Here is a 17,365-nt window from a genome sequence, read left to right as displayed (position 1 = left end):
AAGTAGGTGGCTGTGTAACTGTTAGTGAAAGAGCAAGATAGCCCTGAATGTTGAGAACCCCAAGGACTAATATCTGAAAATTTCTTCAAAAGAAATCTATTACTGGGGAAAGTGGCTAAATAGGTTAATTTGTCAAATAAATTATTCAAATAACCACCAAAGTATACCACAGGGAAAAGAAAACCTACAAGGAAGGAGAAAACAGGACAAGATGCAAATAGTAGAAAATGTCAAGAAACATATGGATGAGATATAAAACCACAAGAAGAACAGGACAAGAAACAAGCAGAGCAAAATTTTAAAAGCTGAAAAAACATGAATGGACTGGCAGACTTAAAAAAGGCAAACCAAGCCAGCAGTGGAAAAAGATGAGAACCAATCCAGTTAACCTCAATTGTTAGTCGGCAGATCAGCAACTAGGGGGTCAAGGACAGTGGCTAAACTAGTGAGAACCTGATGAAACTATCTGAAGTTTCAAACAGGGTATCCCTTTCCCAGCTCCCCACAATTGCTTGTCTGGCCCTCCTCCACATCAGTTAATTTTAGGAGGTTTCTCTAGAGAAGCTAGAACAGTTTTCAGGACTGCAGGCACTTGTGTGGGGGAGAGGATGGACAGGATGGTCATAAAAATATAGTGTGCCAGAAATCTCATTCTTTTTCTTCAATATGGTTAAGGGTAGAAAGACCCTTAGCCTCCAGGAAGGAGACTGGAAACCTTTACTTTGGAGACTGACCAAAGGAAGATACTCATGTGGAGTATCCTTTTGTAAACTCTCATGGAAGCTGAAGCAACTATGATCCAAAGAACTTCATTATGCTCTCCCTGCAATAATGACAATGTTGGGACTCCCTAGTGGTCCAGTGGTTAAGAATCCACCTTCCAACGCTGGGGACACTGGATCAAACCAGGGTTCAATCCCTGGTTGGGGAACCAAGATCCCACATGCCAAAGAGCAACTAAGCCCTCGCGCCACAACTAGAGAGCCCATGCACAGCAACAAGAAAAGTCAGTGTGCTCAAGCGGAGAAGCCCTCTCATGCTCTGACACCCAGCACAACAAAAAAGGCAATCTTGTCCTTTTACACCTGCAAACAGATTTTTCAAAAGTAAATGTACTGTTTAAGAATGTACGTTATGTAATAAACTAAAAGAAATGCAAGGGAATGATTAACACAAAGTTGGGATACTGCCTACATGTGGGAGAGGGGACGGATGCAATTACAGACACACAAGTCTTCTTAGATTCTACTAAATGCTCTATTTCCTAACCTCCTTTGATATTACAAATGTTTTACTTTTTAATCTGGTGGTGGGTATATAATGCTTATTTTATTATTACTCTTTCAATCATATACTTTTTTGTATTTATAATTTATTTCACAAATTCAAAAAATCATCCTACTGACTTCCTTGTTCAGATCCCAAGCTCAATGAAGAGCATTCCAGTAACAGTTTGATGCTATTATAGCTTTGCCTCCATTAAAAGAATGGACATCAGACCACTTGGCATGCACATTTTTCTTTTTAAAATAATAAATGGGTGTGATGATTTTTTAAATAAAATTCATAAAAGAACGCTTAATTGATTTAATGACTATGTCTTTATATATGAGATTAAATTGGTTTCTAAATAAATCCTCTGAGAGTCAGTATATCCTCTGCCAGTAACCAAATGCATTCTCAGATCAGGAACTTTTCGATGCTTCAATTTCATTCCATATTGCAGCTTCAATCTTTGATGTGTCATATTCCCTCATCATATCAAACTCAAGCCATGGCTGACTCCATTTCTGGGCTTCTTTCATTTGCTCTTCAGTTAAACAAAGGTCAAATCTGATCCCTTTAACATTAAATTTTGGACGTTCCCAGCGTTTGGACCAGGGTTTTGGCTTCATTTTTACTTTTAGCTAAGGAAGATATAAGAAAAGGAACAAATTAGGCTGATAATTGCCAAGAAAAGTTATTCTTGAACTTCCAGTTCCAAATGTACAACTTATACCTGATTAATAGGAACTTCTCGGCTAGGTTCTTGTGCTACTGGCTGCATGTTCATATCAAAAGTGCTGTATTCAGGAAGGGCATCTCGCAAGTACAGCAAACTATCGTCGAGCCGTTTCTCTAATTTGACAACTTGGATCTCCTGGATTCGAGGATTATAAAGTTCAAAGCAAATCTCAACACCTAAAAAGAGAAAACATATTCTTACAATCTAAATTCAGATTCCTGCATACACCTCATACTACAATAAAGACTATTTCATGAAGGAATTAGCTCAGGGTTTTTGCATGTAGGAAATGTGATATAAATTTGTAACCTTTGAAATGAAGATTATTGAAAGAAATAGAAATAAATCCACTAGATTAAAAAAATGAGAAAACCTGAGTTAGAATGATAAAGTCTAAAGAAAAATGTCTTCTATAAATATAATGAGCCATTTATCTCTTTGGTTTTGGCAGTATTAGTTGGAAGTTTGAATAAATTCTTCACTCATATTCTTGTTTATTTCCCAATTACTTTAATAAAACTGGATCTTCTACATTTAAAGCAACAGAATTAATGATTCAAAAGAGTAAGTACAATTTTTAAGTTCTAATTTTGATTAAGAAGTCCTCGTAAGATGGCCTAGGTTTATAAATATTCTGTGCCCTCTATGGGAGGAACAGCTTTGAGTGTTTCCAAGATGCTGATATAAAAGGTTAATATATATAATCTGTATGAGGAACATTTAAAGGGAAGTGTGTATTCTGACCCAAGAGAAATATAGATAGTAAAACATAGGATCAACATTAACATCTAGTGTTAATACCAGGATTTAATCAAGTTTCACTCTACATCTATTCTGTTATAGGCACTGATTTAGGAGCTGTGCCTACAGCAAAAGCAAAATAGGTAAAACCCTTCTCTTCTCATAAAGCTTATGTTCTAGTTCAGTTCAGTTCAGTCACTGCTCAGTCATGTCCGACTCTTTGCGACCCCATGAACCGCAGCACACCAGGCCTCCCTATCCATCACCAACTGCCAGAGTCTACCCAAACCCATGTCCATTGAGTCGGCAGATGAGGGCAAACAATAAATAAAAAAACCAGCAAGGTAATTTCATATAGTGAACACAATACAGGAATTATATTGTGACTGAGAAAGGGGCAACTTTATTCATCCTGAACCATGCAGCTTGTGGGATCTTAGTTCCCCACCAGGGACTGACAGCAAAGCATCAAGTACTAACCACTGGACCACCAGGGAATTCCCAGGAGCAACTTTAAATAGTATCGTCAGGAAAAGTTTCTTTGAAAAGATAGCATTTCAACTGATACTACAAAGGGCCAAGAATGCTCCAGGCAGAAAGAACAGCAAATACAAAGGCTCTGGGCTCTTAACAAACCTACCATGTTGGAAAAACCAGAAAAAGGTCCATTTGGCTAAAGTATAGTAACTTGGTGGATCAGGAAGGTAAGCCAAGGATACTGCACAGCTGCAGGCAGGAGATGATGGTGGCAAGGACAAGAGTGGTAGCAATGGAGGTGGACACACAGACACAGCTGGGATAAAGTTTCTGGAGATTAAGCCATGAAAACTTGCTGACTGGATGTGTGAAAATGAATAACTAAAAAAGCTCCTAAGTTTTGGGTTTAAGTAAATGGGTACGGAGTAATACAACTTATGGAAATAGAAAAGAAAAAACAAAAAAACAAACCTGTGAAAAGAACACATTATGAAGGAAATGTAGTTCTGTTTTGAACTTGCTTTAACAAGATACCCAAATGGAGATGTCAAACAGGTATGTGAGTATCTGGAATAAGGAAAGGGTCAGTCATCAACATAAATCTGGGAATTAATACCACATGAATGGTATTTAAAACCAAGGGACTAGGAAGAATCATCAAAGTAGGAAGTATCAATGTGGAAGGTACAAGCAGGTCACAGTCAAAATGTTAATGGTAGAAAACGGCAAGACAGACCTAATACTTTTGAGAATTCTGTGTCAAGTGCTTCACATACAACATGAAAATTAACTGACCACAACCCAGGGAGGTAGATCTGATGGACAGAGCGCCTGAAAAACTATGGATGGAGGTAGTGACCAAAACTATCCCAAAGAAATAAAAAAGACAAAATGGTTGTCTGACCAGGCTTTACAAATATTTGAGAAAAGAAGAGAAGCAAAAGGCAAAACAGAAAGGGAACTCAGTGCAGAGTTCCACGGAATAGCAAGGAGAGATAACAAAGCCTTCTTAAGTGAACATCGCAAAGAAATAGACGAAAACAATAGGATGGGAACGACTAGGGTGCCGGGGAAACATTTCATACAAAAACAGGCACAACGAAGGACAGAAATGGCAAGGACCGTGACGGAAGCAGAAGAGATTAAGAAGAGGTGGCAAGGATTCACAGAATAACTGTACAAAAAGATCTTCATGACCCAGATAACCATGATGGTGTGGTCACTCACCTCGAGCCTGACATCCTGGAGTGTGAAGCCAAGTGGGCCTTAGGAAGCATTATGATGAACAAAGCTAGTGGAGGTGATGGAACCCAAGCTGAGCTATTGCAAATCTTAAGAGATGTTGCTGTTAAAGTGCTGCGTTCAATACGCCAGCAAATTTGGAAAACTCAGCAATGGATACAGGACTGGAAAAGGGCAATTTTCATTCCAATTCCAAAGAAAGGCAGTGCCAAAGGATGTTCAAACTACTGTACAACTATGCTCATTTCACATGCTAGCAAGGTAATGCTCAAAATCCTTCAAGCTAGGCTTCAACAGTACCTGAACCAAGAACCTCCAGATGTACAAGCTGGATTTAGAAAAGGCAGAGGAACCAGAGATTAAATTGTCAACATCCACTGGATCATAGAAAAAAGCAAGAGAATCCCAGGAAAACATCTACTTCTGCTTCACTGACTATGCTAAAGCCTTTGATTGTGTGGATCACAATAAACTGTGGAAAATTCTGAAAGAGATGGGAATACCAGACCACCTGACCTGCCTCCTAAGAAACCTGTATGCAGTTTAAGAAGCAACAGTTAGAACCAGACATGGAACAATGAACTGGTTCCAAATTAGGAAAGGAGTATGTCACAGCTGTATATTGTTATCCTGCTTATTTAACTTATATGCAGAGTACATCATGTAAAATGCCAGGCTGGATGAAACACAAGCTGGAATCAAGACTGCTGGAAGAAATATCAACAACCTCAGATATGCAGATGACACCATCCTCATGGCAGAAATCGAAGAAGAACTAAAGAGCCTCTTGAGAATGAAAGAGGAGAGTGAAATAGCTGACTTCAAACTCAGCATTTGGGACTTCCCTGGTGGTCCAGGAGGGCTTCCCACGTGGCTCAGTGGTAAATAATCTGCCTGCAATGCAGGAGACCCAGGTTTGATCCCTGGGTTGGGAAGATCCTTTGGATGGGGGCACAGCAACCCACTCCAGTATTCTTGCCTGGAGAATCCCATGGACAGAGGAGCCTAATGGGCTACAGTTCATAGGGTTGCAAAGACATGACTGAAGCTACTCAGCATGCATGCCTGGTGGTCCAGTGGCTAAGACTGAACTCCCAAAGAAGAGGGCCCCAGTTTGATCCCTGGTCAGGGAGCTAGATTCCACATGCCACAACTAAGACCCAGTGCAGCCAAATGAATAAAATAAATTGGAAAAAAAAAAAAAAAACACCTCAACATTCAAACAATTAAGATCATGGTGACCAGTCTCATCACTTCATGATAAATAGATGGGGAAAAAATGGAAACAGTGGCAGATTTCATTTTCTTGGGCTCCAAAATCACCGTGGACAGTGACTGCAGTCATGAAGTTAGATGCTTGCTTCTTGGAAGGAAAGCTATGACAAATCTAGAAAGCCTATAAAAAGCAGAGATAGCACTTTGCTGGCAAAGGTCCATAGAGTAAAAGCTATGGTTTTTCCAGTAGTCATGTACGGATGTGTGAGTCGGACCATAAAGAAGGCTGAGCGCTGAAGAATTGATGCTTTCAGACTGTGGTGCTGGAGAAGACTCTTGAAAGTCCCTTGGACAGCAAAGAGATCAAACCAGTCAATCCTAAAGGAAATCAACCCTGTATATTCATTGGAAGGACTGATGCTGAACCTGAAACTCCGATATTTTGGCCACCTGATGCGAAGAGCTGACTCACTGAAAGAGACCCTGATGCTGGGAAAGATTGAGGGCAGAAGCGGGTGCCAGAGACAGATGGTTGGACGGCATCACTGACTCATGGACATGAGTTTGAGTAAACTCCCAGAGATAGTGAGGGACAGGGAAGCCTGGCATGCCGCAGTCCATGGGGTCACAAAGAGGTAGACACGACTTAGCGAATGAACAACAAACTCCTGGGAGATAGAAACTATTATCGCAATTAAAAAAAAAAAAATCTACTGAGGTCTATCACACCTTTGCTCGTGTCTTTCTATGATAAGATTTCTCCAAGTACACAACGTGATTAGAGGCATAAGTTTCTGTGATCATTTCTGCTGAGGTCCTACATGCACAGCACCATAGGATAAGGGAGACATACACCACTTTCATATGTTCAATTTCTTTCAACATAGTACTTCACTGCCGGGGACCATGAAGCATACAACTTTAAGTATGAAAAGTTTACTGTTCTTACCATTTTTTTTTTTTGGCCTTTTATTTCTTTAAAAAAAATCTTTTTTAGTTTTATTCATGTTTATTTTATTGAAGTATAGTTGCTGTACAACGTTATGGAAATTATATGTGTATAATAAGGTCATTCACAATTTTTAAAAGTTACACTCCATTTATACTTACAGTACAGTTGCTGTTGTTGCTCAGTTGCTAAGTCGTGTCCGACTCTTTGTGGGCCAGGCACTGTAGCATGCCAGGCTTCCCTGTCCTTCACCATTTCCCGGAGTTTGCTCAAACCAGTACAATATCAACCACACTTCCCGTGTTGTACAACATATCTTGTAGCTTATTTTATACACAGTAGTTTGTACTTTTTAAATCTGCCACCCCTATATTGCCCCTCCCCTTTTTCTCTCCCCACTAGCTACCACCGGTTTGTTCTCTGTATCTGTGAGTTTGCTTCTTTTTTGTTATATTCACTAGCTGTAGTTTTTAGATTTCACATAGAAACGATAACTTGTCCTTCTCTATCTGACTTATTTCACTTAGTGAAATAGGACTTCCCTGAAGGTTCAGACAATAAAGAATCTGCCTGCAAGGCAGGAGACCCGGGTTCAATTCCTGGGTTGGGAAGATTCTTTGGAGGAGAAAATGGCAACCCACTTCACTATTCTGGCCTGGAGAATTCCATGGACAGAGGAGCTTGGAGGGCTGCAGTCCAGGGGGTCACAAAGAGTCAGACAAGACTGAGGGATTAACACTTTCACACTTTCAATATTCTCCAAGTCCATCCATGTTCCTGCCATTTTGATTCATAATTTTTCTAGAATTTTACCACACATTCCCCTATCTTATTGGCATAGCAAAAATAATTTTGCCTTAAAAAAAATTCCTCCAGTTCTTATTAATTGTGGTGACTGTTGTAATATAAAGCAAAATGGGGGCCATTCATTTCAGGAGAAAGTAACTTATAAGGACATTATTATGTTTATCTTAATGTTTTCAAGGGTTATTTGGTCCAAAAATAAATGTCCCTACACTGTTTTATAGTCACTTGTCTCATATTTTGAGGTTGCTATGATTTGGAAAGTCCACTTCTAATGGTTGTTGTCTCTGTAACAAAAGAAGCCTTTGGAAGCAACCTCAGTTCTCATACGTTTTTAGGCCACAGGCTCCATGTCATCCCTCAGAGTTCTCTTTTACTTTCAGGTTCCAGAGTCTTATTCCAGAATGAAGAAAACAGAAAAGACTCCTGAGATAACATTTTCCAGAAAATGAAAATAATGAAATGAAACCTACCTTGTCCTTCAATAGTATTCCTAAGGATAAAAGTAGCTCCAAGTCCTTTTCCTGATCTCTGGATGCAAATCCCCAGAAACTGGCTGGTTTTTCCATTGGCATATGGGTCAGCAGTAGTAACACGAAGAATGCTTCCTACAAATTCAAAGGAGAAGTGAACTTTTACATGAGATGCAGAGTCGAACAACAGTATTTCCACATAACTCCAAAACTTCCAAAATATATTAATATTAGAAATAAGTACCTCATATGGGCAAAACCTGTTTGAAAAACAATTTCATGTATCATGAAAACTAACCCTCCTACCACTAATGATAAAAGCATCCAGCTCTTACTGACCAACGTAGAACTCTGGAATGTGGAGTATTTTTCTCCTTTCTAACATATCTTTTCTTTCTATTTGAAATTTCAGAGGATTTGTTCTTCCCCTTGGAGGAATGAATTCAGGACTCAAGAACCTATGAAAAATATAAAGTAAAATAAATTAAAAGCAAACTTAAAGACCATTAAAACAGAAACCATTGTTTTACCAAAAAAAGTAAAAGATTAGGATGCTGACATGTTTTATTCTTTCTTCTCTAAATAAAAAAAGTCCACCTTATTTCTATAATTGTTGTCAATTCTCATGAAAACAGCTAACAATTCCTGAGTACTCACCAAGCATTGTGTTAAGTTTTATTAAACATGATTTTGGTGTCATCATCTCCTTTTCACAGATGAAGAAAATGAAGCTTGGAGACAGTAAATAACAGATTTATTATTAAATTAGCTATAAATATATCATTAAATGTAGGCATGTCTGTCAGATTCCAAAGTCTATAACCTATAGGCTTCATGTTGAGTTGTACATGTTACAGTAAATTATGTTGGAAAAGATATAAACATATAAATCATCAACTGCAAACTAACTTTAAAAATAATCTCCCTATTCTCAAACTGATTTTAAACTAATTATAAAATGTTTAATCTATAGAAAAGTATAAATGACATTACAATGAGCATACCTGTCCCTGTCACCCATCTCAAGAAATAAATTATCAATACAGTTGAAGCTCCAGTGTACCCTCCCTATCCCCACAGTTAATTTTGTTGTTGTTGTGCATTAGTTGCTAAGTTGTGTCTGACTCTTCAGTGACCCCATGGACTTGTAGCCCACCAGGCTCCTCTGTCCATGGGATTTCCCAGGCAAGAATACTGGAGTGGGTCGCCATTTCCTTCTCCAGGGGATCTTCCCAACCGAGGTATTGAACCCAGATCTTCTGCCATTTCCTTCTCCAGGGGATCTTCCTGACCCAGGGATCAAAACTGTGTCTCCTACATTGGCAGGTGGATTCTTTACCACTGAGTCACCAGGGAAGCTCCACAGTTAATTACTATGGGATAATTAATTTGATGATGATTATTCCTAAGAATTTCTTCCTTTTCCTCAATTTCCTACTTTAAAATGCTTCAAACTTACCAAAAAAAATGAAATACAATGAACACTCATATATACTTCATGTAATTTCACCAACTACCAACATTTTGCCAGATTTGCTTTATATATAATTTTTTCCTGAACCATTTGAAAATGTCAAATAGTAAGGCATTTAGTCCTTCAATACTTTAGAAGGCTTCCACTAAGATAAGAATTTTCTTACATTTATCACAATACCTTTATGACACCTAAGAACTTCAGCATTAATTCAATAGTATAATCTAACATAGTTCATATTTAAATGTGCCTAATTGGTCCTGAAAAAGGTCTTTTATAGCTTCTGTTGCCCATTTCAAACTATAATCAAGCTTCACACATTATATCTGGTTTTTATTGTCTTAAACTAGTACTCTTCCATATCCACAATTTGTAATGATTTTTTTCTTTGAAGAGTCAAAGCCTATCGCGTTATAGACCACTGCTGGATTCTGGATTTGTTTATTGTTTCCACATGCCTAGACTGAGGTTAAACATTTTGGTAAAAATACTACCGAGGTGATGATGTGATCTTCTTATTCTATCACATCGGGAGACACATGTCAGCTTGTACCACTATTTGGAAAACCAGATTTGATTGCTCTGTGAAAGTCAAGAATTTCCCCTATACATTTTTTTAAACTTTACATATGTATGAATGTATGGGCAATATAAAAATGCTACAATACTTGTCAATTCTTCTGCAGGTTGCTTTTTCACACATCGTATTTGTGAAGTTCATCCATGTTAACTCTAGTTTATTTATGTTCCATTGTTGTGTAATAGTGCATTGCGTGAATGTATTTGCCCATTCACCTCCTGAAGGATATCTAGGCTACTTCTAAATTTTTATTACAAACATTACTTTTGTGTTCATTTTTGTCTCCTTGTACATATTACATGTCTCTCAGTACATACGACTTTCCTTAAATTGTATACTATCTGGGTGGAAAGGTACAACCTCAAATTTACTAAATCTTGTCAAATTATTTATCAAAGTAGTTATTCCCATTTAACTGAATTATATTAAGTGTTGCCATTTAAGAGAAATATTCCTTTTCTACCTTAAAAAAAAGTACAGAGAAATATTTTCTGAGTCTCTCAGTTCCATGAATTCAAGTTTATTTCAACTTACAATCACAGGATATATAAAATGTTAAACACAAATGCACACACAGAGATAATCCAATCGACAATATAGAACTCTTTCATATAGCCTGTGGGTGTTGGTCGCTCAGTCCTGTCTGACTTTTTGCCACCCTCATGGACTGTAGCCCACCATGCTCCTCTGTCCTTGGAATTCTCCAGGCAAGAATACTGGAGTGGGTTGCCATTTCCTTCTCCAGGGGATCTTCCCAACCGAGGTATTGAACCCGGATCTTCTGCATTGCAGGCAGATGCTTTACCATCTGAGCTACTAGCAAAGCCCTTCATATAGCTTAAATCACACCAATTTTCCCCCCTAATATTTGCTTTTTAATAAAGTTGTTATACAAGTTTACAGAAACAGTTTCTGCAAATCCTAGATCATCTAAATTTACATGTACTCCAAAGTTACCACTGTACCAGGTTTTTAGAAAATATTTATTTTTAATTAATTGTTTGGCCCTGCTGGGTCTTAATCGCTGTAGGCGGGATATTCCATCTTGCAGCCTGTGGAACTTTAGTTGCCACATGTGGGATCTAGTTCCCCGACCAGGGATCCGAACCAGGCCCTCTACATTGGGAGCACCCAGTCTTAGCCATTGGACCACCAGGGAAGTCCCTTAACCAGGATTTTAAGCACACTGTTTTGAAGAGCAAATTTCAAGCACAAATTAGCGGAAATTTCTACCACTGTATCGCTTTTGCAGGGACACTAAAATACGATAAGTTGGGAAACTACAACAGGCTGTTTGGGCCAATCCATTTCCACTTAGGGAAGTAAGATCCGTTCCTTAACATCAACAGGTAAAATACGACGTACTTCACAGAAAAACTCTTGGTACAGGCCAAAGAGCTTCCAGTCTGGGGAATCTCTACTTGAAGTTCTGATCTAGTATGACTGCAGAAAATGCTGGCTTGGGAGAGCCAGGAAGACAAACCTGAGCTCGGTGTGCTTCCCAGATTCATGAATTCTGCACACAAGCTCTTATCCTGGGAGTTCCAGATCCTAGGATAAGACCCGCTTCAGACTTCAGAACCAACTATAGGTTTGAGAACGCACAGACCCCAAAATGCAAGAATCGCTTCCAGGTCGGGTGGCCTCACCTGCTTTCCCGGCGCTGGGGGCCGCGCTTGTCCACTATAACCGGTTTCGGCGGTGGCTGGAACACGCCAGGCTCAGAAGGTCCAGTGATCTGCCGCCGGCCCGGCCCCGCCAGGACCCCTGCAGGGGCACACCACAGAGGTCAAGACTGCTTCCCGCAGCCCAGAGCCCCTGAAACCTCGCACTCTCCCCCCAACTCCCGGTCCCACGAGAGGCTCCTCCGAGGTCGCCCGTGACTTCCAGGCTCGCTTCTCCCCTAGCCTGACCCGAAGCTCCTTCTGCCCCCGGCTAGCAAGCTCCGCTGCACTTACGGCTGGCGACAGAGGTTGACACAGGGAGTAGAGCCCTGGCGGATCGAAAGCTCGGGCCCAGACCCTTTGCAGCCGGGCAGCCCCTTGCGATAGAGGCCGCCATGCTTGAGCTCTCTGTTGAGACTACAACTCCCAGTGATCAGTGCGACAAGGAAGCGGCCGCCTACGGCCAGATGGCAGCTTCTACAGGACAAAATAGTCAAGTCTTTCTCTAACCACCCGAGCCCCGTGCTGCACAAGGGCCTGACTATCTTAGGGAAAGAGCACTGTATTTCTCTACAAGGAGATCCAACCAGTCCATGCTAAAGGAAATCAGTCCTGAATATTCATTGGAATTCATTGGAAGGACTGATGTTGAAACTGAAACTCCAATACTTTGGCCACCTGATGCTAAGAGCTGAAAAGACCCTGATGCTAGGAAAGATTGAAGGCGGAAGGAGAAGGGGACGACAGAGAATGAGATAGTTGGACGGCATCACCGACTCAATGGACATGAGTTTGAGTAAACTCCGGGAGTTGGTGATGAACAGGGAGGTCTGGCGTGCTGAAGTCCATGGGGTCGCAAAGAGTCGGACACTACTGAGCAACTAAACTGAACTGAACTATATTTCTCTAGTTTTCCGTAATGTGCCAAGTTATATCTGTCCACCCGGGTGTTCTCTCAGCCTAGAAAGCTTTCCTTCCTCTTGAATCCTCAATTATTTATCTTCAATTTCTCAGGCAAGACTTCAGCTTGTCAAAATTCTCATTATAGACTCTCATCGTTCCATTAGCAACTCTGATGTCATTTACAATTTTAATTATTAATTTAATTTTTAATTACTTGTGTATTTATTGGATTAGATTCTAACTCCACCCTTATACTGCAGGCTCCTGAGGGTGTGAAGGTTGTCTTTTTCTCACCATTTTCTCTCAGCATCTAGCTGGTCCTCACTCTTCGTTGAATGCAAAGAAAAAAGAAAATAGTTGTTGACAGAAGGAGTGGCACAAGTCTGAGACTACAGAGAGCATTACTTCCCTAAGGAGCTAAACTTGAGTTTGGACTGGACAATTGTAGGTAGTCATAATATTACCCTGAAAACTGGGTGCACCTTGAGGCAGGAGGTAGATGGTTCCCCCCAGGATAAAGCGGTAAGAGATTCATTCCCCTTAGACTGAAACTCTAAGAGTAGCAGGACAATCATGGACGGAAGAGCCTGGTAGGCTGCAATCCATGGGGTTGCTAGGGGTCGGGCATGACTGAGCGACTTCACTTTCACCTTTCACTTTCATGCATTGGAGAAGGAAATGGCAACCCACTCCAGTGTTCTTGCCTGGAGAATCCCAGGGACGGGGGAGCCTGGTGGGCTACTGTCCATAGGGTCGCACAGAGTCAGGACACAATGGAAGCGACTTAGCATGCATGCATGCATTGGAGAAGGAAATGGCAACCCACTCCAGTATTCTTGTCTGGAGAATCCCAGGGATAGAGGAGCCTGGTGGGCTGCCATCTATGGGGTCACACAGAGTTGGACCAGTCTAAGGCGATTTAGCAGCAGCAGCAAGGGAGAAGGCTGAGCCCTGCCTGGATCACATATTTCTCATTCTCAGCCAGTAGAGAATTCTCTTTCACAACCACACATGCACAGAAAAGGCTCCTTGGAGGCCACAAGGGTGTTCTGTCAAGGGATGTTCCCTACTGAGATGCATTTTTAGTAAAATTCATCTTTGCTAAAAGATGCATGCATGCTCATGGGATGATCCTGAGACATACCAAATATGAACTGTGAACCACGCAAATCAAAATGATCGGCCAAAGGAAACCCAGAAGAAATACCCCATAAAAGTAATTCAAACTGCCAGAGGGTGCAACCCAGACACTCTCCCTCTGAATGTGCCCTTGTGCCTATACACATGTACTGAACTCTTTTCCCCTTAATAAATAGTTTACTTGCTTCACTACTTTCCTTTTATGCAAAGCTGAAGGGCCAGGGCCCTTGTCACTGACCACTGGTCTAGTGGCTATGATCTGGTACTTTCACTGCCACAACCCAGCCTGAATCTCTGGCTGGGAACCCAAGCCCTGCTCCAAGCCATTGCGGGTGAGGCCACCCGAGATCATATCTGGTGCTGAGACCTGGGAATTCAGAAAGTCAAGGTAAATTGCTGGCCTCGCCCAGCTGTGGCTTGAGGCCCCTGACTTTTGCTCCTGCCTTCTTTCTCTCACTCTCCCCTTTGCTTTCAAGACCCGCAGGGCATAATCTCTGTCAGTTCACAGCATTATGGCTCCCCCAACACAGGGGGTGGCCGGGGAATTCCCCAGGCAGTGCAGATTCAAGTAATGCTTGGGTGACACAGCTGACGCTGTCCTCTGAGACATGGTACAAACATGATTTCTGACTGTGCAGGAATCCGAGGGGTCTCTGACTCTCACTTCCTCTTGCTGTCTCACTCTCACTCTTCCCCTCTCACTCGCACAACAAGGTCTCTTTCTCACTTCTTATCTCTTCACCCTTCTACAGAATGATTTCCTAGATATCATTCCTAAACTGCATCCTCACCACTGTCATACTTGGTGCCGTGATGGACAAAATTGTCAGACGAGTCTCAATTCTACCTTAGCTGCGAGGAAGACAGGGCAAAGGATTTTGGGTTCTTCTGCTGTCTGGTCTCTCACCTCACTCTATGTCCAGAAATCTACTATGAGAATTCTCTGCCTCCCAGCCCTCAAGCCTTGAACCACGTGCCATCTTCCATTTCACCCAACTCTAATTTCTCCAAGGGGTCCTCTTTGCATCTACTGGACCCCTTCACTCCAGGCCTTGGCAGCCTCCACACTGTTACAGATAGCCTGTTGGACCGGCTGCTACCCAGAAGCCCAAATTATAAACTTGGTAGATGCTCAGTCTTGAGGAATACACCCCAGCATAGGAAGACCTATCATAGAACATAAGCTGTATAGACAAGGGATCCCTCCTAAGAAAAGTCCTGACAACCTGTCTACACTAGAAAGCCCTTCTCTGGCTGTAGTGGGTTGGGCGTCCTGTACAAGGTATCACAGGGGCCAGAGACGTCTGGTCAGAAATCGATGGAAGAGTAGAGGATTCTTGAAACCCCATCAGGTTTGAAGGGAATTTGGGGGACGCCCTGAACCCCATCAGGTTAAAGTCTTCAGTAAATGTATCTGGGACACTACATTCCATTCGAAGAGTGCTGTCTTGTTCTCTGTTTCAGGTTACTCAACATGGGAGGATCCCTCTACAAGCCAGAAGAAACACTTCTGGAGTGTATCCCTAAGAACTGGTAGTTCTTTAAAATCGAAGGGTTAAAAAAGGAGAAACTTAAGTTCTACTGTAGCAGTGTTCCCTTTACAGGAACAGATCACCTTTAATGAGGCGAGAAGGGGCAGCAGTCAGATTAGGGAGCTGCTGCACTAACCCAACAAAAGAGTAAGTATATATAGGCATGTATGTGGAAATCGACTGTCTTAAGGGGGCCTGTTTTTCTCCAAGGTTGTTCGGAGTAGTTGTCTCTTAAACGGCTGGGGCAAGGAATTCTGGAGATTGGCCAGAGACTGGACCGGTTGGGTGTTGGGCATAATCAATCTTAATGTCCATTTTTTTTTTCCTTCGGGTGAGAGAGTTCTTTGTTTTGCATAGCATGGTGGGGAGGACCTGGAGGGGAGTTTTAACACCAGGCTATTTTGAGCCATGTAACTTTCCTTCACTCTCCAGTATTCTTGCCTGGAGAATCCCATGGACAGAGGAGCCTAATGGGCTACAGTCCACGGGGTCACAAAAAGTCGGGCACGACTAGAGAGACTTAGCATGCAGCCAGCAGAAGTAAAGAATTATTTCTAGTTGTATAATAATGTCGATTAGTTTGCTGTTACAGAGGTAATACATACTTGAAGGAACTGTGATTTGATTTTCCCCTGCTTACAGTGAATATGTTGTTTTTGTCTCAACAGTGGTAGAAGATATGGGACTCCTGAGACAACAGACTTTACTACTCATGGCGCAAGAAGGAGGTTGAGCTTCAGCATGATTGCAGGGTTTCCTTTGCCCCTAAACTCCGCACAGGAGTCGCAATGAACACGGATGGATGGGGCACGTGCAATGGGTTTGCTTTACAGCTGAGGAACACTGAACTTAGTAAATCCTTTGCTTTTATAGCAACAGTAAACAAGCCTGTGTCCTGGTGAGACATGCTTTTATCCCTTGAGATTGCTCATGTAAACTCAGTCTTGAGAAATGGTCTGAATGGCATACCCAATGAGACACATAGGAACTCAAGAGACCCACAGAAAATTCTCTTCAAACAATACTTACTCTGTGTGTGTGTGTGTGTGTGTGTTTGTGCAGTCTCTTCAGTTGTGTCTGACCCTTTGTCACCCTGTGGACTGTAGCCCACCAGGCTCCTCTGTCCATGGAATCCCCCGGGCAAGAATACTGGAGTGGGTTGCCATGCCTCCTCCAGGGGACCTTCCTGACCCAGGGACCAACCTGCATCTCCTGCATTGCAGGTGGATTCTTTACCGCTGAGCCACTGGGGAAACCCCAATACTTACTTACATTTCCTAATGTGGGGGGTAAAAAAACAAGGAAAATCTACCCTCTACTTATATATCCCAGCAACTTCATTGTTAATTTAGTTCTACAAACTAGATCTGTCTAAAATTGAGAAAGGTGTATGGGCAGCCTCTGGAACCACATTTAAAGTTCAGGTGATAATATATATATATATTTTTTGCATTTCTTTTCCATGGATGGTCTTGATCCCTGTCTCCTGTACAATGTCACGAACCTCATTCCATAGTTCATCAGGCACTCTATCTATCAGATCTAGGCCCTTAAATCTATTTCTCACTTCCACTGTATAATCATAAGGGATTTGATTTAGGTCATACCTGAATGGTCTAGTGGTTTTCCCTACTTTATTCAATTTCAGTCTGAATTTGGCAATAAGGAGTTCATGATCTGAGCCACAGTCAGCTCCTGGTCTTGTTTTTGTTGACTGTATAGAGCTTCTCCATCTTTGGCTGCAAAGAATAAAATCAATCTGATTTTGGTGTTGACCACCTGGTGATGTCCATGTGTAGAGTCTTCTCTTGCTTGCTCTTTGGAAGAAGAGTTATGACCAACCTGGATAACATGTTGAAAAGCAGAGACATTACTTTGCCAACAAAGGTCCGTCTAGTCAAGGCTATGGTTTTTCCAGTGGTCATGTATGGATGTGAGAGTTGGACTGTGAAGAAAGCTGAGCACCAAAGAATTGATTCTTTTGAACTATGGTGTTGGAGAAGACTCTTGAGAGTCCTTTGGACTACAAGGAGATCCAACCAGTCCATTCTGAAGGAGATCAGCCCTGGGATTTCTTTGGAAGGAATGATGCTAAAGCTGAAACTCCAGGACTTTGGCCACCTCATGCGAAGAGTTGACTCATTGGAAAAGACTCTGATGCTGGGA

The 17,365-nt window shown here is 41.6% G+C and overlaps 1 protein-coding gene across 1 annotated transcript; it reads right to left on the bottom strand.

The window, feature by feature from the left end:
* Positions 1-1,582: 1,582 nt before the first annotated feature.
* On the bottom strand, positions 1,583-12,043 carry MRPL19 (mitochondrial ribosomal protein L19). Its single transcript, XM_086326754.1, has 6 exons — positions 11,919-12,043; positions 11,610-11,727; positions 8,246-8,364; positions 7,907-8,041; positions 2,000-2,181; positions 1,583-1,907 (listed from the first exon to the last, which is right to left on the bottom strand). The coding sequence occupies exons 1-6, from the start codon at positions 12,019-12,021 to the stop codon at positions 1,686-1,688; spliced, it is 879 nt and encodes a 292-aa protein (XP_086182880.1). The 5' UTR covers positions 12,022-12,043; the 3' UTR covers positions 1,583-1,685.
* Positions 12,044-17,365: the final 5,322 nt, after the last annotated feature.

This window comes from Bos grunniens, chromosome 11 (genome assembly GCF_055505025.1).
Source record: "Bos grunniens cultivar Pamir isolate PY7600 chromosome 11, Bosgru_T2T1.0, whole genome shotgun sequence".
NCBI lineage: Eukaryota > Metazoa > Chordata > Mammalia > Artiodactyla > Bovidae > Bos > Bos grunniens.
This window is presented reverse-complemented; position numbering and strand designations above follow the sequence as displayed.

Coding starts and splice junctions, on each gene's coding strand:
- MRPL19 (XM_086326754.1), bottom strand. CDS start 12,021: ATGGCGGCCTCTATCGCAAGGGGCTGCCCGGCTGCAAAGGGTCTGGGC. Junction 8,365..11,609: donor CCCCAGCGCCGGGAAAGCAG/GTGAGGCCACCC, acceptor TATTTTTCATAG/GTTCTTGAGTCCTGAATTCA. Junction 8,042..8,245: donor CATTCCAGAGTTCTACGTTG/GTCAGTAAGAGC, acceptor TTGAATTTGTAG/GAAGCATTCTTCGTGTTACT.